The sequence below is a fragment of the Gopherus evgoodei genome, chromosome 1, assembly GCF_007399415.2.
Source record: "Gopherus evgoodei ecotype Sinaloan lineage chromosome 1, rGopEvg1_v1.p, whole genome shotgun sequence".
In the NCBI taxonomy this organism is placed as follows: Eukaryota; Metazoa; Chordata; order Testudines; family Testudinidae; genus Gopherus; species Gopherus evgoodei.
The window spans coordinates 263,139,079-263,159,072 of NC_044322.1; the positions used below are offsets into that span (position 1 = coordinate 263,139,079).

At 39.6% G+C, this 19,994-nt stretch overlaps 1 protein-coding gene across 6 annotated transcripts in view; it reads left to right on the forward strand.

The window, feature by feature from the left end:
- Positions 1 to 2,168: 2,168 nt before the first annotated feature.
- STAB2 (stabilin 2) overlaps positions 2,169 to 19,994 on the forward strand; it is a 151,604-nt gene continuing 133,778 nt past the window's right edge. For all 6 annotated transcript variants that reach the window (XM_030544457.1, XM_030544476.1, XM_030544486.1 and 3 more), the window contains exons 1-5: positions 2,169 to 2,686; positions 5,840 to 5,973; positions 7,463 to 7,578; positions 16,753 to 16,838; positions 17,643 to 17,712. In XM_030544457.1, coding sequence (XP_030400317.1) covers positions 2,603 to 2,686; positions 5,840 to 5,973; positions 7,463 to 7,578; positions 16,753 to 16,838; positions 17,643 to 17,712 — 490 coding nt within the window. In that variant the 5' untranslated portion in view covers positions 2,169 to 2,602. The remainder of the gene's footprint in view (positions 2,687 to 5,839; positions 5,974 to 7,462; positions 7,579 to 16,752; positions 16,839 to 17,642; positions 17,713 to 19,994) is intronic.

Sequence of the window (19,994 nt, forward strand, 5' to 3'; positions counted from 1 at the left end):
TACTTTCCTCATCATGTAGCAGAAAGGAAAAGGATCTGATGAGTGCACAGGAAAGCTCTTTGCCCTGTCAGTTCCTCACCAACAATTTTTTGTTTTTAAAGAACTGAACTCTTTATGTAAACAATATAGGGTCCAAGCTGACAGGTGACAGCTTGGAGATTTATAGGCCAATCTATTTGTTTAACGATTTCAAACAAGATAAAGTCCATACGCAGGCCATAATTTAGGCAACATTTAGTGTTGCGGGTATAGTATGTCTAAAGGATCAAGAAAACTGTTCAGCCAGAGCCTTTCACATGAAAAGCACCTGGAATCCCCAGTAGAGCAAAGAGGCACATGTGGTTACAACAGAGATAAGTGATAACCCAAAAGTGATACAGAAGAGAGCACTATTTCCAAGTGCTGTATAGTGCACCCTACAACATTAATTGAGCACTTTCAGCACAATCCAAGGGATATTCTTTTTAGAGAAACTGTTCTGTTATTCAACCTCATTTTTACCTGTGGTAGTGTCATGTCTGCTCCACAATATTTGCCTTTACATTGTAACAGGAGATAGGGGAACCAGTACGGATAACTTCAAGACCTGCCCCAGAATGAACAGGAACAAAAATGTTAAGGTTTAACGCAGCTCCATTACTTTTTTGTTTTCCCTTGAAAGCCTGTGTTTCCTGCTTTCCTGTAAGCAGAACTACTGAAATACCATAGCAGGGTCTATTCTCATACTGCTTCAGCCCCGGTAGAACCAAGCAGCACAGGAAACCGCATGAGAGTCTGTTCTTGCCTGATTTATAGACAAATGTGAAGAGGCAAAACAACAGTGGATCTTTTAGTGCCTCAGGAGCCAGGCCCAGAGCCATAGCTGCTTGTAATGAGAAATGGAAAGGCCTGTGATTTTGATGTCCTTTACATCCAGGTTTGTCTCTGCCATTTTTGAAAAACCTATCATCAAGTTGTTTTGTTTTGTTTTTTGATTTGCAAAATAATATTTCAGAAAACCTGAAAGACAAAGACTTGAGAACTTGTGAATTGTCGTGCTTTCTGCTTGCCTGGGAAGGAGCCAACTGTCTAGTCTTCCTGTACCAAAGGAAATATTTTCATGGCTATGGTGGCTGCACCTGGACAGCCCGAAGTCCTGAGATTTCAGAGACAGTCCTGTGGGCCTGACAAATTCCCTCTCCCTAAAAGTCTTAAATCTCAAACCAAATACATTAGGTAAGGCAGATATGAGCAGCATGGGAAGGCACCAGGCACAATGTCTGTTGCCTGTTAGTAGAAGTCAGTAACAAAGTAATTAGCACCCAGGACAAAATGGGAGTTGTGTACAGCTCACTTGACCGTCCTCTTTATTCATAGCGCCTCAGGTTGGGTTGAATAGAAGTGAGCTGCCTGTCTGGGAGGAAGTTCAGACCTAGATTCAGGGTTTGGTTTATGGCCAATTCTATATCAAATTTAAAATGAGTGGCCTCAAGTGGGTTTTTTGTAGAAGAAAAACAGGAGAGACAAGAAGGGAAAAAACAAGATAGTTATGAGCTGCATTTTTGCAAGTTGAATAAAAGAAACCAGCTCAACTCTGCTGCTATCTGGTCATTTACTTCAGTAAAAGTACTAACTAGCATTAAACCAGAGCTTTGTCTTCCATGATATGGAGGAGTGCCTTGGACTTTCTGAAAACTTTAGAAGTACAATGAGTTTATAAAGTCAAGCAATCAAAAGTTGAAGCACCCAAAATCACTAGATACTCTTGAAAACATGGGTCATTGCCTCTGTGATTGAGAATGACCGGGCCCCCTAACATTGAAAGAATTAAAAGGAGCTGAAAAACTTTGAAAACAGCGAGAAAGACAATTTCTTCCCTTACTTCTTCAAAATGTCCTTCAATTAATTCTTTCCAATTATACAAAGCTAAGTTGACCTAATTAATTTTCTTTCTACCAGTTGTAAAAGATTAGTCATAATGATGTAATGAAGCTTCAAAGAGGGTAAAAACAAAGGAGGGAAAAAAGTCCCTTCTTTTATCCAGCTAACCAAAGCTAGAATATACTGATTTGGCCACCTCAGATAATGTATCTAACTTTGCTGAAAGAGCTTCAGTTGGTGGATACACCCTTCTGTTTCAAGAACTGATAAACCCAGCAACATAAAGTTTGCATTTTGCCTGACCCCATTCAAGTGGTGACAACAAGATCAACAGCTATTCCCAACCTCAGTTCATGTCCACCTAAAAGAAGAAAAATATCTTCTCTCACCACAATTCAGTGTCCTTGGAATTCTATTGTCAACAGCTACAGAGAGAGGGATCTGCAAAGCAGAATCCTATCAGGATATCCTGTCATTCAATTAGGAAGGGTTTATTCAGCTTTGCAGTGAACACTTTCAGCAAAAGCCATGTATTTTGGTATTTTTCCTATCTAAGGGCAGGTTTCACGTGCTTTGTGGTTTAGCTCATTGCTTTCTTCAGGAAAAGGAGGGAAGTCACTTCAGTTTTTTCACTGGAATGTAGTAAAGTGGTAAGGCTACCAAAACTCTGATCATTTTCAGCCATAGCATTGTTACTCATGACTGAAGAGTTCTGAAGAAAAAAAATCAACAGTTTTTCATAATGGAAAAACATATGGTTGTTTTATTCCTTGTGTCTTCTTTGGTTGCAAATAACCTCTCTTCACCCCCAAAGCCCACAGATCAGGTAAGAAAAGTCTTATATTTTCTTTTGGATACATTTTTTAGATAATGATGTATTGTGTTTGTGGTATAGTACAGAAGGATTCTGTAATTTTTTTTTCACACATACTGCATCTTATGGGTGGGGAGGGGTGGGAGGGGACCCATTGCACTATCCATCCATGCTTATGTGATACTGTCTCCTGGATAAATAGATATCCCCAGCTGTTGTAAATTAGCATATCCCCATTGAAATCAATGGAGCTAATTACACCTGCTAATAATCTGGTCCATAAACTGTGCCATAAATAGACCTGTGCAAATAAATAAATAGATCTCCACACTGGTGAAACTGCCAGTAGATGATGTTTGATTATGATTCTCCAAAAGCAAAAAATGGAAGTTATTACATTTTCTACTATATCAGAAGATGAAAACATTTTTTGTTTTTTGTTAGCAAACAGCACTCTTTATTCTCCACCAGTTTGAAAAGCTATTTTGGCCAGGTGAAAAACAGTCCTGGAGAACCTGATATTTTTTAACATGCACAAAAAGTTGCAAACTTAACATGAGATTTGTAGATATTTCTGGAATTAATGTATATGCTGATGTGACACAACCAGTGCAAATTTCCTGGATTTATGGAATTTCACAAAAATGTGTTTTGTAACATAAATTTAGGGAAGTGAAAAGTATTATTGTTTTATAGATTTAATCATAGAAATGAGAACTGATCAAAAAAAATGTGTTCACTTGAACTACCTTAAAGCATATGGTTTTGGGTTACTGTATCCTCACTGGTACAACTGGGGGGAAAGGTTTGAATAACCTATTAGAGGAATGAAACAGATGGGATGGGGTGAAAGAGTGTCAGAAAAAGGGACAACTCCCACTCTCTCTCCTTTTTTACTTTTTCAATTAGGAACGTGTGAAAAAATTGCTTTGAGGTGTGAAAAAGTGGCTTTTTCTTTTTACCTTTCTTCCCCCTTTTCAAATGGAAGGAGGGGGCAGGAAGGGAATGGAGAGAAAATGGGAATTTTCCAACTATTACAAAACAAAAACTTTCAAAATTTTTGGGAAAAAAACAATTTTATTTGAATTTTCTCATTTCAAAATCTTTGAAAAATTAGAAAAAATCATCAAAATTGAAACTGGAGATTTAAAATGTTCTTTTGACATTTCAGTGAAATAAGCCAACCCAATATCTTAGTCCAGTTGTTTTTGCACTAATGCACCTGATAAAAGTAGTTTGCTTGCATATTAAAAGTCCAAATCCTGATATCCTTGAGATGTCAAACTCTGAGTGACTTTTCCTGAGCAACTTTGTAGATCAGCACTTAACAGCATATTAAATTAAAAACACAAATGTTGAAATAAAAAGTTCAGCGGGTACATCTAGCTTAAGGTGAACTGGCCAGATCCTTCAGCATTTACTCATGTATTTGTATCAATGGGACTACATCTGCGAGTACAGATTCACAAATTGAGCATGTTGTTATATTGTTGAAAGCTGACTTACTTGATTGCATAAGAAGGTTTTGTCCTTAAGTAATTCAATGAGTTGTTTAATCAGAGTTACAAGTGAGGAACATGGTTTGAAAGGCTGTGTGTTTTAAAGAAGACCATCAGAGGCTTTGAAAGGTGTGCTATAGTGGCTAGAGAAGGGAATAAGAAGACACAGATTCCTGAGTTCTGCTCATGCCTGTATAGTTGACCCATTGTGTAGCCTTGAGCAAGTCACCTGTTTCCACATCTCCATACATAAAATATGAATACTTACATATCTCTTTTGTCCGAGTATTGCAAGGGTTAAGAGGGTAAATGCTTCTGAAGTGTCTTAATTATATATTTTCCTAATATTTAATATTAATCATGATTAATATTAATATTTTTCTATTTTTTAAAAATGAAATATTCAAGGGGGAATTATTCTTAATAAACAGCTTTACCCTTAGAAAAATATATAAACCACTGTACTAAATAGTTTGTGTTATATAAAGAAATCACAGGGGAAAATCTTAGTGCAAAAATCATGCCCTCAACTAAAATGTTATACATTTTGGGGGGGTTTTGCTTGGAGCTACAAGCATCTTCATCTTTAATTGTGTGGACATACCAACTAGTTTTAAGGTTTTGTTTGGGGCGTTTTAAGAGGTAGGTCAGACTAGAAACTTGAATCTAAACTTTTTCAAATTTTCATCTTCGGAGAGTTCAGATCCAAACTCACTCACATGGTTTCAGTTCCACATCAGATCCAAACCTAGAAGGTGTCTACCTTTCATTTCAAACGTGGACCAACATTTTGGCCACATCTCTCACGATTTCAAGTCGATCTAATCTAAACCCAAAATACTATCCTGATTCATCCTTGAACTCAAATTCTGCCTATCCCAGGTCTTGATATTGCCTTCTTAGTCCTTGGGTTAGGAGAAGGTAAATATTTTATTATGCACAGACTGCATTTTCATGGGGCATAGTGCAGTCAGGTTAAATAACACCACACACTTCCTCAGCAAAGGTCCAATTTTATATTCTCTTCTCTGAATTGGCTCTATTACAGATCTTTTCCATCCAGTTGACTGAAATTGTACTACATTGCGCATGACATTTTGGGGGTTTAAGAACTGGTTAGTGGGTCAACTAATATCACAAAATTTCTCCATACTTAGAAAATAATGGATCTCCTCCCTAGTTTGGAAATCTAACTGAGCTTTACAATTTAACACTCCATGCACTGAAGCGCTTTCACTGAGCTGTCTTTGGTTTCCATTTCAAACTTGCCAAACCAAGCATTTATTGCTATCATATTCAGTACTATTGGCCAAAGATTTATCATGATCCCAGCAGGGATATGAGACATGGTTGTGGGGTGGGGGGAATATATGGAGTCAGACTCTATAGTTTGTAGGGCTCCTCTGTAGAGAAGCCTGCCATTATATCATACTGACAGGCCCCACAACCTGTTTTAGGCTTGTGGGAGCAAGACAGCAAAATTGAAAAGTGCACTGTAGCTACAGGAGAAGGATGGGACTGGGTGGTTATGAAAATGTACCCATAATAAGACTATAAGAATTAAAGCAGGATTTCCCATTGACTCCAGTGGTTGCTGTTAGGCCAACTGTGAGTGTTTTTGAAAATGTCACTCTAATGATTTAAACCTATTTCTGGCTTTTTACAGGTGAAGAATAAGTGTGATCAGAAGATGCTCATTACAACCAAAACCGAATGCCGATCTTGCTCTCTAAACCTTGAAATCCAGTGCCCTGATGGTTATAGTAAAATGACCAATGGATCTGGAATACGAGGCTGCAGGTATATCTTCTGTCACAATTATTCACTATAAATATTGTTCACCCTGAACCAGAAATTTTTAAGCAGCATTAGAAATGACCTATGTCTTGTTAATCTGTAAAAACTGTTCTTCATTGTCCTAACCCCACATTAGAGTTGTAGCAGAAAGGCTACTTAATCAGGTGGAAGCAAGGACTGCAGAATACCCGTCACTTTACAGGGGCTGACTTCTAGTTTTCCCTGGGGTGTGCTCCACCCCTGCTCTGCCCCAAGGCCCCACTCTTGTTCTGCCTCTTCCCACCCTTGATCCACCCCGCACCCTTGAGGCCCCTGCCTGCCCGCTGCTCGCAGCTCTCTGCACTCCACCAACCCTCTTCCCATGCCATGAAACAGCTGTTTGGCAGCAGCCACCAATCAGCTGTGGCTGGTGGGTGCTGAGCACCCACTTTTTTTTTTCCATGGGTGCTCCAGCCCCAGAGCCCCACGGAGTTGGTGCCTATGCACTGCTTTGTGTCTAGGATCTGTGCTTTTCTATAGTGTGTGTTTGGTCTCTTTCACATCAAAAGTAGTGGAAAGTTTTCGGTTACTTTCATGGCTCATCTACTTCCTCCCATTTGAGCAGCTATCATAGAAGCACTATGAAAGCATTGAACCCATAGGTACAATATTATTATTTGTATTACAGTAGTAATGGGGCCTAGAGGCCTCAACCAAAATTAAGGCCCTCTTGTGCTAGGCACTGTCCAAATACATAATGTGAGAAGAGCCCCAAAGAGCTTACAATCTACAGATAGAGTTCATGTTCCTTTGAGTTCTCACTTAGGTCTGCCAAGAGATCTTTCAGCAGGGAGTGTCAATGGATAGAACAAAACAGAAGGTGAAATCCTAGTCCCATCAAAGTCAATGGTAGTTTCGCTGTTGACTTGGATCTTGGATTTTACCCAGGATAGTTTATGTTCAGAGTTACTCCTGGATGAGATCTTGGGGAAGATGTAAGTATTGGTATACATGATGTCCCAGTTTATCTCTGTGAGTAGTATAGTAAAATGGTTCTCGGTTGTATTCTGTGGTATTTATGTGTTCCATCTTGGATATGATGTTTCCATTGTTAAATGTTGCATTCAGTTTTAATCTCCCAAATCCTGTGAGTCAAAAATTCAAATGGAGTTTTCAAAACTTTTCAGGGATATCCCTCCTAAATAATCTTGCCACAGTTCTTTATCCTACTCTAGACTAAATATATACTAGACAACTGTGGAGTATCCAAACTACAGGCAGTAAGAAGGACAGAAATATTGTACAAGAGAAATGGCTGCAAGGATGCTTTTGGACTTCAATAAACTATGGGGGAAAATCTATGTTTTACATGAAAAATACAAAAAACAGAATTGTGAGGCTGTAATTTTTAAGTTCTGTTATCTGGCTTTAAAGAATGAAGAGGTTACAAACTTCATTTGTCCCCACAGGAGGTTTTAAATACTCTAAAGTATCTGCAACTTCTTGTCTTCAGGTATTACCTTGAAATCAGGACTTACACTTTGTCTCTTCCTGGATGTCGGCATATATGTATGAAGGAATTTCAACAACCTGAGTGCTGCCAGGGATATTGGGGCCCAGATTGTATGGGTAAACTCACTTTATTGATATAATATTTGTGGATGTGTAACAATAATTTGTCTTTTCCTCTCAAATTATTTGCATGGTAAATCTGATTTAGTTTCATAATATGTCAGGAGCTGTCAGCTCAGTAGAGCATCTTGTTCGGTGAGTGTGCTTCAGAGTCTTACATCAAGTATGTAAGCTTTAAAGGGCCAATATACCCAAGGAATAGTCTATTCACCTAATGCCTGTTACAGTATTGGATCTACTGACATCCTATATTAGGGTTCTGAGAAGGTGTGACATAGGACCTTCTCATTTAAAAGCCTACAGTTTTGGAATACTCCCATTCCTCACTGTTCACCCAAATACATTAGTGACATCTTTCTGAGGCTATATACGTTCCTTTCCTGTTTAAGTCAGGGTGATTCAGGGCCTGATTCAGCACCCATGCAGTTATCCACTGGCTAAATGGACAAAAAGAATATTAACAGATGATCATCTTCTATATAGGCAAAGGTATGGTTTAAACATGGACCATATTTACTGGAACCACAGTTCTAGAAACCCTACTCACAGCTAGATCTCTCCTTACAACACAGAGTGACAAGCCAACTTTTTAGTTATTGTCTTTTTTTTTTAAATAAAGCATAGAATCCAGCCCAATGGTACTACAATGACAACAACAATACTTGATTAATTTATACACTGCAATGTATTCTGTGACACCAAGTTATGGACTGCATGTGTTTTAGAATATGGAAGAGTTCACTCAAAATGGAACAGTGTAAGAATTCATGCTAAAGGGATTCCCTCGTAAGTAAAGAGGCCCCCTTTTCCTTCTAATAAACATCCTGGCCAGAAAAAAAAGAACTCTGTATAAGAATCAAGGTCTAAGCATTGTTTCTGCTGTCACTTAAAGAAAAGTGCTATTTTCTTTCCTTATCTTAATCTGTTTAAGAACATACTGTGTCTTAGAGTTTAGAGGAAAGCAGTTCCTTCCTAAAACTAGAAGAAAAATCCCTGACTAGGATCATATTTCATCTTTTGTATTTGATGGTGATGACAAAATAAGCTCTTAAATTGCCCTTCTATTTCCTTAAATGATAGACCACATTGGAGCAACTGGTGTTCTTCTATGTTTCCCTCACACACTGCAGGATTCCAGTACTGCAAACCTTCCATACAAGAAAACCACATTCCTGTTTCATTTTAAATGGACTACAGTATATTGAATCCAAACACGAAACATCATGAAATATCAGGCTATTGATGGCAAGGAGGCTCTGCCCAAATTCTTGGGAAGTGGCGGGGTTCAACAGATAGGCTAGTATAAATTCCTTTTTGAGAAGAATTTATGCATTCTTAGAAGTCTGACAAGACCAGAACTCATATTTTCAAAAATCAGCTAGCCCCTATCCATGTCTGATTTTCAAAGTTGCTGAGCACCTAGAAGATTTCACTCAAACCATTTACCTGAATGTGGAACTAGAATCTTAACTTTCAGCAGTCCATGTGTGTAAATCTTGGCCTAGTGTTTGAAGATCATAGCTAGAATGCCTGCTGCCTTTGAATGTACATTAAATTACAGCTGACATGAGACCCTTTTTATTGAGCGTTCCAAACAGCTTCAGTAAACTTCAGTTAAAATCAACATCATTTCAGAGCTTCACAGATATTTAAGCCCTGTGGGGATCATTATGATTATCTAGTCTGACCTCCTGCACAGCACAGAAATATTATCATCCTAATTTCTCAGTTGTGCAACTGAGGCACAAAGAGATCCAGGGCCAGATTTACAAAGGTATTTAAGTGCCTAAAGACACAGATTTGACTTTGACTTGACTTTAGTGGGAGTTGGGTGCCTAACTGGATTAGTCACTTTTGAAAATCCCACTATGCACCCATCTGCATCTTTAAGCACCTAAATACCTTTGAAAATTGGGCCTTAAGTGACATGGCCAATCAGTAGTAGAGTGAGGCACTCAGCCTGAAGTCTCCCAGGTCCTAGTACAGAACCTCTCTCCCTCTGACTTGCTCCGTTGCATCACCCATCCCTGCTGCAAACTAGCACCACTCATCCGCTCCCTCCTGCAGCCATTCAGAATTTTAATCAGTGTCTGGCAGATACCAAGGCCACCTACTCTGCTCAGTATTTAGAAAACACTGAAAACTAAGATCTGTCACATAGCGAGTTAACGCAGTCATCAGAGGCATAAAAGCAAATGACATGGAATAAAAGTTAGAGTAACAAGCCTCAGAAAGTAGAGCTCATATATAGGACCCTGTACAGATGCCGAGCATTTGACTTTTTCTCTAAGTTTTAGTTACATGAACTATTTATTACTACTGTCATATGGATTCCTAAGAATTTTATTTGCTGTACAAATTTAAGTGAAAAATCAAAATAGATTAGGAAAATGTGTAATATGTAGCTACTAATCAAATTCAAGTGGAAGGACATAAAATGTTTTCTAAAGGGCTGGCAACATTAAGTCCATTCTGCTCTAGCTTGTGTAATACAAAAGGCAAATGGAAAACATAGTAAGAATAATAGTTTTAATGAATTAAACTGTATGAGGCAAGAAAATGTATGTATTTAAATGTTTTTTCCAAAAAGAAAAAGCTCTGACTATAAAGGAGCCAAAAACTTGGGGGGGAAGATCCACCGAAACTCTGACAGATTCAAAAGTATTTCCCACCCTGTTATGTTTTCAAGTGACCTGCTTTTGTTTTCTGAATTTTCAGTGGATTTTTTTAAGAACAGAATTTTTCAATTTCAAAATCAGAAACCTCAAAAATTGAATGTTCCAATTTAAAAAAAAACCTAAAGATTTTTAAAAAATGGGTGCCTAAAATTAGGCTCCTAAATCTATATTTTTGGTATCAAAATAAATAACCTGATTTTAAGAGGTGTTGAGCTCCCAGCCATTTCCAATCTTATGCTCAGACCATTATATAGACCACACACACCTCTTTTTGTGGGTTAAACTGGAAAACGCAGCTTTCTTACATCAGTTTTATGCTGGCCTGACTACGATGAAGTCTTTGGATTTACTCTAGTGTAAAACTGGTGTAAAAGACTGAGGAATGCAGACCATGGCCTTCTGGAATATAGTGATCAAGCAGAAGTGCTCCATCTGTCTGTCTAAAGTTGTAGAACAATACGATAATTTACTAAACGGTTGATAAAGGACTGGCTATGGTCGTATCAAAACAAGAGGCAAGGGTGGTAGTGATGACAAAGGGAAATGGAATGAAATCAGCAGCTAAAGAATTATTGTGTCAGCCATTTTTAATATTTGTTTTGCCAGAATTTTGTACTTACTATCTAAATCCTGAGTTCTTTCTCATGATTTCATTTGCTAGCCTTGCACATTGCAGGCAATGAGTTAAAACAACAAACTACTCTCTATGCAGCCCACAGATTAGCTGATTTGTGTCATCATTAGCCCTAAGGATAATTTTTATCCGTGACCTAACATCTTGAAAACATTTAGAAGCTCCATGAGGACATTGGTGCTAACATGCATTTATTGTTATACCTTGTCTCTGGTTATCTCATCTCAGATCTTAATATAACATTATGATTTCAATGCATTCAAGGTACACTGGACTGAAAATTGTATCTGTTACAGACTGATTCATCGAAGAAGCGTATATAAAGTCAATTACTGGATTACTGATTCATCTTTAAGGGATAGATTAGTATGCAGCCAAAGTGTTAACAGAAATAATGCGTATGCATGTGCACATCCACTTATTTGCTCACTACTCAGACCACTTGCAATTCACCCTTGTGCAGAGGCACAGTACAAGGCCTCCAGATCCCTTAAACTCCTGGAGTCAGGATTAAATTAGACATAAATAGTGCATAAATCTTGTGCTGGCTCACTGCACGGGGTAAATATTTCTCCTCCCACTGCACAGAACTAGGGCTGGCTGGAACACAATTCCATTTCAGGAAAAACTTTGAAGTTTCAAAATGTGCTTTTTGTTCTGCATCGGAACAAAAGTGAGACCTTTCAAGAGTGAGCCACCTCAGAATTTGGGGCAGGAATTAGAGCCTGGGTCCCTTTCTCAATCTCTCTTGTTGGAACTATTCCCCTTTGTATACATAATTCAATATTGGGTCAGAGAAAGAGGCAAAACAGATAGAACAGAAATTTGAACCTGGGTCACTTTCATTGCAGGTAAATACCCTAATGGCCCGGCTATTCTGAGGTGGGTGTTGCCCACTTTCCTCTTTCTCCCTGAAATTCTGTTCTGGACCCTCAAAACCTTTTTGATGGAAAAAAACTTGGCAATTTTTGGATCAGTTTTACACAGACCCAACACAAGGCCTTCTCTACTATTTAAGTCCAGTAGTGAAGCACGGGGGTGATAAGTGGCAGCACACAATGGGGGCTTGTCTACTCTACAAACTACCCTAGTGAGGCTCAGTGCTGGCATGTTTTGCAGCAGATTGGAGAAGGGGCCACAAGCTCCACAGCTATGTAGAGGAGCTTATGAATAGTTGCCATTGAGAGGCTGCATTTAGATCTAGTCATAAAAGCAGGTAGGTTTATGTGGAAAATTTCAAGAAAAACAAAAAAACCTAAAAATCTAATTTTTATGCAAGTTTTTTATTTTTGTTGGTGAAAATTTGAATATTGAAATATTTCAATTGGAATGCTGTCATGCTGCCTCATGCTCCCATTTTCTATAGGTTGGGCTCCTTGGTCAGACTAATTCTCCTATGATATGCATGGTCACCCCTCATGGCAAAGGAAGGTGGCCAAGGTGTATCATGGGTGATGTAGTTCAACTGGGGAGCCTGGTCAATAGAAGAGAGTGGAGACAGCAGGTAGCCAAATTTCAGTTCCCATGAGGCACTGTGACAGCATATCCAAATATTTTGGTTTTCAGTCTTTCAATTTTTCAATGAAAAATCAAAATTTTCCATGGAAAGCAGATACTTATTTGGGAAAAAAGTTGTTTAAATGAAAACCTAATTTTCTGCCAAGGACAGTTTTGACAGAACATTCTCAATCAGCCCCAACTGCATTACATCCTGGCCTAATCATGAGACGGGCAAGGCAAACTCCATTCCCAGCGCAAGGCCATTTTCTTAGAATTATACAGGAAGAGACAGATTTCACCCACAGTACAGTGGATGCAAAAAATTAAAAATAAAATAGAAATACAGAAACTGTACAGAACAAGAAACTTATTTTCTAAGTAACAGTTTATAGTAAAAAATTAAGTAAATATTACAATGTTGGACTATGATGTTCTAGCTGAGCTAATAAGTTGTTTCCATCTATACCTTCTATGATTCCATGAGATTTTATTCAGTGAATGTTTACTCTCCCAAAGGGTCAAAGAGTTCCATCTGTTCTAGAAAACACTGGACTCTTCACCTCTCAGTAAACCAGTAGGAGTATTGGCCAAGACTTTCAAAAATATGAGTCTAAAGTTTAGACAATTTAAAACATGCCCAGGTTTTCAGAAGAGCTGAGCAACCACGAGCTCCCAATCACATCACCATTGTGAAATCAGATCACTTAAGCCCCAGTCCGCCAAACACTTGCACACATGCTTAACTTTACTTCTACAAGTAACCCCAAACTACTCACAATGGTAAAGTTAAGCACAAGTGTACGTGTTTGCCAGATTAGGGCCTTATTCCGGTGCATGAATATGAATATAGAAGTTTAACTTTGGTCAGGAATTTCTAACCTACAGTTAATCTTCTATATCCATATTAAAGCATCTAAATAAACAGGCTGATTAGTAAAACTGCAGAGGTCTTGAAAATCTTGTCAATTTTGAGATGTCTAAATATAGATTTAGGAGCCTAACTTGAGGATCCTATTTTTGAAAATCGAGGCCAATATACTTTTTTTATCAGGGGTTGGCAACCTATGGCACGCATGTCAAAGACGGCACATGAGCCAATTTTTAATGGCATGCTGCTGCCTGCCAGGGTCCCAGCAGGCAGCAGCGTGCCATTAAAAATCCGTCCCAGCCCAACCTGCCCCACTCTTCTCCATCCCCGTCCCCCTCCCACAGGGGCAGGGGGCAAGGGTAAGGGGGCAGAAGCTTGGTCCTGCTGGCTCCCCTGCCTCTTCCTGCACTGTGCTGGGTTCCTGCCCCTCCTCCTCCTCTCCGTCCCTCCCTCCCCCCCTGCTGGCTGATCAGCTGATAGCCCTTGCAAGGAAGGGGGTGGGGGAGGAGAGAAGTCAGCATGCTCGCTGCTCCCAGCAGAGGCAGAGAAGAAGCTAGGGCAGGGTCTTGGGGAAGGGGGGAGTGGAATCAGGGCATATCCCCTCCAGACTCCTGGTGTGAGCACTCCACAACCCCATCCCACACCCCAGCCCTCTGCCCTGACCCCCCCTCACACACACCCAGCCCTGAGCCCTGCGGCCCCACATACACCCCAGGCCCCTGACCTGAACCCTGTACCCCCCTCACACACCCAGGGGTGGTTCCAGGCACCAGCACGCCAAGCGCGTGCTTTGGGCGGCAAGCCACTGGGGGCGCTCTGCTGGTCACCATGAGAGTGGCAGGCAGGCTGCCTTCGGCGGCTTGCCTGCAGAGGGTCCGCTGGTCCCGCAACTTCAGGAGGCACACCTGCGGGAGGTCCACCGAAGCCGCGGGACCAGCGGACCGTCCACAGGCAAGCTGCCGAAGGCAGCCTGCCTGCCATGCTTGGGGCAGCAAAATGCCTAGAACCGCCCCTGCACACATCCAGCCCTCTGCTTGACTCCTTCACCACCCCTCCATGACTCCAGCCCTGACTCTGGCACTCCCACACATACCCAGGCCCCCCACATCCCATGCCCTGACACCTGCACCCCCTCACATGCCCCCAGCCCTCTGCCCTGACTCTTGCACCCCCCCACATACCCATCCCCCCATGCACCCCCCACATCCCCACCCTGAGCACCAAATGGGAGCTCCCTCATCCCCACACACACATTCTCACCTGCACCCCTCACACCAAATGGGAGCTGCCCAGGTAAGCCCTCCACACCCAAACCTCCTGCCCCAACCCTGAGCCCCCTCCCTCATTCTAGTTCCTGGACAGATCCTACACCCCAACCCCCAGCCTGCTCCTTCACACCCAGCCCTGTGCTTAATACACTCCCACCCTCAGCTCAGTGCAGAGAGAGGAAGAGAATGGGCCAGAACCAGGGAGAAGGTAGGTACCCACTGTATGTGGGCAGGGCTGGGACCCCAGACCAGCAGTGGGCTGAGCGGGGCCGGCAGCCAGGATCCCACCAGCCCTACACAGCCTGTTGCCAGCCCCTTGCCAGCTGGGGTCCTGGCCACAGGCCCCACTCAGCCCACTGCCAGCCCAGGTAAACGGAACCCCAGACCAGCAGCGGGCTGAGCGGGCCGACAGTGTAAGATCAACATTTTAATATAATTTTAAATGAAACTTCTTAAACACTTGGAAAACCTTAGGTTTTTTTACAATACAACAATAGTTTAGTTATATAATATATAGACATAGAGAGAGACCTTCAAAAAAACATTAAAATGTATTACCGGCACATGAAACCTTAAATTAAAGTGAATAAATGAAGACTCGGCACACCACTTCTGAAAGGTTGCAGACCCCTGTTTTATATAATCGTCCATACAAAATGCTAAACAAACTCCATGCTCATCTTGTGTTTTCAGAAAATCCTTTAATACATTAGCCCATAAATTTGAGATTATGTTGATTTAGAGAATCATAAAGAGTAAAGATGAGAAATAGCTACTATGTCATCTTGTCTACCTCTCTGCCAATGCACTACTAGTCCTTGTAGTATATTTTCTGGAGTTTTGTTCAATCTACAAATATCCCAATATATGGTGTTTTTACTATGCTGTATGGAAAAGCTCTCTTCAAATATGATCACTAAGTGTAATTTTTAATAACTGACCCTCTAGATGCTGCAAATGCTGTAATAAAATGACTACTATGTCAATTTCTAGATTGTCTATCAATCCTTTGACTAAAACAATAACTTTAAATTCAAATTTTAAGAAAAGTGTGATTACATTTTTTTCTTTTCGTTTCATTTTCATAGTGGTCTGCCCCTCCACATTCCATCTGGTCAAACCAGAGGAAAAAGTGTTAGAAATCTCATTGTTCTCACAAGATTTCCAGTCCATCATAGTCAATCCTGGCTCCATTCAAGTCCATGGGACTTCATTGGGGCCAAGATGTCACTGAGGATACTTAGGTGACTGTCATAAACAGACAGTTAAAGGTTAAGAAGTTCACCTAGCCTAGCTGACACCTGACCAGCGGAACCAATGAGGGGACAAGATGTTTCAAGAGGAAGGAGGGAAGTTCTTCCTTTGTTCTATTCATTAAGTTATGTGCTAGAGTGAAAAGATCCAGGAATCAACCAGGGTAGTGCGTATTAGAGAAGGAATAAATTAGCTTATGTTTATTTCCTTTTGTGACTTTGTCTTTTTGCATTAGAGGGATAATCAAATTGGGTTTTCTTTTATATAACTAAGGTTTTTGCCCAGGGGAACATCCTCTGTGTTTTGAATCTGTTGTCTGTGAAAGTAGCTTACCTGCTAATCTCAGAGGTATTCCTTTCACCCCTTTTCCTTAATTAAAAGTCTTCTTTTTAAGAACCTGATTGATTTTTTCCTTGTTTTAAGATCCAAGGGGTTTGGATCGGTGTTCACCAGGAAATTGGTGGAGAAGTCTCTCAAGGTTACCCAGTATCAGAGGGGTAGCCGTGTTAGTCTGGATCTGTAAAAGCAGCAAAGAGTCCTGTGGCACCTTACAGACTAACAGACATATTGGAGTATGAGCTTTCCTGGGGGAATACCCACTTCGTCGGATGCAACGTTGGTTACCCAGGGAAGGGTTACAGTATTTGGCAGGGAGAGATTTTGGGGGAGAAGACAGAGTTTCCCAAATGACTCATAAACAGCTGTTTTTAACGATTTGGGTGGTAGCAGCATACTGATCTAAGCTGGTAATTAAGTTTGGGGATTCTCATACAGGTCCCCACATCTGTACCCTAAAGCTCAGAGTGGGGGTGAAACCTATGACAGTGACTCAAAAAAAATCCATGCTTTGAGAGCCTATTTGAACTGATTCCCCCAAACCCTTTGAGAGTCACCATCACTAATATAAAGGACTTTGTCTGTATAACCATCACAGTTAGTTTTGTTGATTTGTCACATTTTATTCTGTAGCATGTCCAGGAGGAGCTGCATCACCATGCAATAACAGAGGCCGCTGCTTTCAGGGTATAAATGGAGATGGAAAATGCACTTGCCAAGTATGTCCTTTCAATTTTTGGAATGATAGTGTGTATCACAGCTAGGAAATACTGCATATTTATGCCAGAAAAATACATAAAGTGAAAATATTTCAGAAATAGCCTGCAGAGACGGTTTGGGGGCGGGACAGGTTGGTTTTATTTCATTTTTGTTTATTTAAGTTTCTGCTCACATAAAACTTCAAATGATTCCTTATGACTATTTACCTTATAGTTTCTATAATGTTCATTTGGTGGTGTTAAATAACCCCACCCAGAAGGAAAAAAGAAAAGGTCAAATTATTCCTGATATGTGCATGTAAGCCCCGTTAAATTGATCCACTTCATTCTACATTGGCTAATCTTCGAGAAACACTGCAAAGCACATCTTTTCTAGAGCACATGGGTGAGAGTTGGAGAAAGAGAAACAGGGTAGAATTGAGGCATTTTTATTATTATTATTATTATTGATTAGTTAGTAATTAGAATGATATGAGTAGTCAGTTAAGTTTTGTTGCAATTCTTCATTATATTTTAAGTCTTCTGAGTTTCTGTGGAAGTGGTCAGAGCTCTGAATGGGAACATAATGGCTAATCACTGAGAGAAATTAAGTTTAATGTATAAGCATGTGAGGGAGAAAAATTGGCCAAAGGAGATTTTACCTGGGATTTACTTGAGCAGTCCTCATCTTGGTGGCACAATGTTTTTTCCAAATTGCTGTCTATAGTCCTTTCAGCATTATAACATTTACTTATGCATGGCTACTCTGCTTGTATTCAAATGTTTAATTATATAGTAGTATGACTTTCCTTATGTGTTCTATAGCAAAGATTTGGTGGGACAGCCTGTGAAACTTGTGCTGAAGATAATTTCTTTGGACCCAACTGCACTTCAGGTATCTCTGATTTTAGCTCCTTTTATAGAAGTGAAAAAAATATTAAATCTTTATTAATGCAGGATTAATTGAATGGCCAATAATGTAGGTGCAGCACAGTGTAAAATAGTATTCTTAAATATCTTTGTTTCATCATATAATCAAATAAACTAGAGCTGGGAAGGACTTGCTAGATTATCCAAGTCCTCTCACAGTTAGGGCTGGAATGTTTCCTGCCACAGATTTTCATTGGCTATATATATATTAGGGCTGTTTAACTGCAATTAATTGCGCTGTTAAACAATAATAGAATACCATTTATTTAAATCTTTTTGATGTTTTCTACATTTTCAAATGTATTGATTTCAATTACAACACAGAATACAAAGTGTACAGTGCTCACTTTATATTATTTTTATTATAAATATTTGCGCTGTAAAAAAACTGTAAATAGTATTTTTCAGTTCACCTATACAATACAACTACTGAAGTGAAATCTCTTTGTCATGAAAGTTGAATCTACAAATGTAGAATTATGTCCAAAATATAACTGCATTCAAAAATAAAACAATGTAGAACTTTAGAGCCTACAAGTCCACTCAATCCTACTTCTTGTTCAGCCAATCTCTCAGACAAATAAGTTTGTTTACATTTGCAGGGGATAATGCTGCCCGCTTCTTGTTTACAATATCACCTGTAAGTAAGAACAGGCATTTGCGTGGCACTTTTGTAGCCAGCATTGCAAGGTATTTACATGCCAGATATGCTAAACATTCATATGCCCCTTCATGCTTTAGTCACTAATCCAGAGGACATGCTTCCATGCTGATGGCACTCATTAAAAAAAAATGCATTAATTAAATTTGTGACCAAACTCCTTGGGGGAGAATTGTACGTCTCCTGCTCTGTTTTACCCGCATTATGCCATATATTTCATGTTATAGCAGTCTCGGATGATGACCCAGCACATATTGTTTGTTTTAAGAACACTTTCACTGCAGATTTGACAACACACTAGGAGGGTACCAATGTGAGATTTCTAAAAATAGCTATAGCACTCAACTCAAGATTTAAGAATCTGAAGTGCCTTCCAAAATCTAAGAGGGACGAGGTGTGGAGCATGCTTTCAGAAATCTTAAAAGAGCAACACTCCGATTCAGAATCTACAGAACCCGAACCACAAAAAAAAAATCAACCGTCAGCTGGTGGCATCCGATTCAGATGCTGAAAATGAACATGCGTTGGTCCATACTGGTTTGGATCATTATCGAGCAGAACCCGTCATCAGCATGGACGCGTGTCCTCTGGAATGGTGATTGACGTATGAAGAGATATATTAATCTTTAGCACGTTTAGTATGTTAATATCTTGCAACGCCGGCTACAGCAGTGCCATGCGAACACCTCACTTTCAGGTGACATCATAAACAAGAAGCAGGCAGCCTTATCTCCTGCAAATGTAAACAAACTTCTTTGTCTGAATGATTGGCTGAACAAGAAGTAGGACTGAGTGGACTTGTATTTCTTTTGTTTATCATTTTACAGTGCAAATATTTTTAATAAAAATAATAATATAAAGTGAGCATTGTACACTTTGTACTCTGTATTGTAATTGAAATCAATACGTCTGAAAATGTAGAAAAACATCCAAATATATTTAATACATTTCAGTCAGTATTCTATTTTTTAACATTGTGATTAAAACTGTTATTAATGGAGATTAATTTTTTTAATCATGATTAATTGTTTTTAGTTAATCGCGTGAGTTAACTGTGATTAATTGACAACGCTTATATATATAAGTATGGGGGTCAGGGTTGTAATTGTGGTATTTTAGGATAGCATTGTGTGGTAACTTACCAAATGCCAACTTGCAGTATGTTCAATAAATTTCCTAACTAAAGGTCCTGGAAGCATAGCATATAATTACACACCAAAACATTACCCAAAAATCAAATAAATACAATATAGTATTAAAACCAGTGTACATGAGTCAGAAACTAAGTCATCAACCAAAATGCAATCATGAAATGGCTGTAACTTAAATATTCCTCAGTGGCTGTTCTACAATAATCACAGTAACTGTACAGCCTCAAAGGCATATTGTTTCCAACAATTGTCCACTGGATGCCAGTGTTGATTCACATAAATGCTATTGAGACAACATTTTTATACAAACAGGGCATTTGAATCAATTCAGTATCTTTAATGGAATTATTCATAAGGCTATTGGAGGATTCAACGGCATGTTCTTTTAACCATGATTTATGGTTTCAGCCTTCAGATATTTCAGCTGTTGATGCC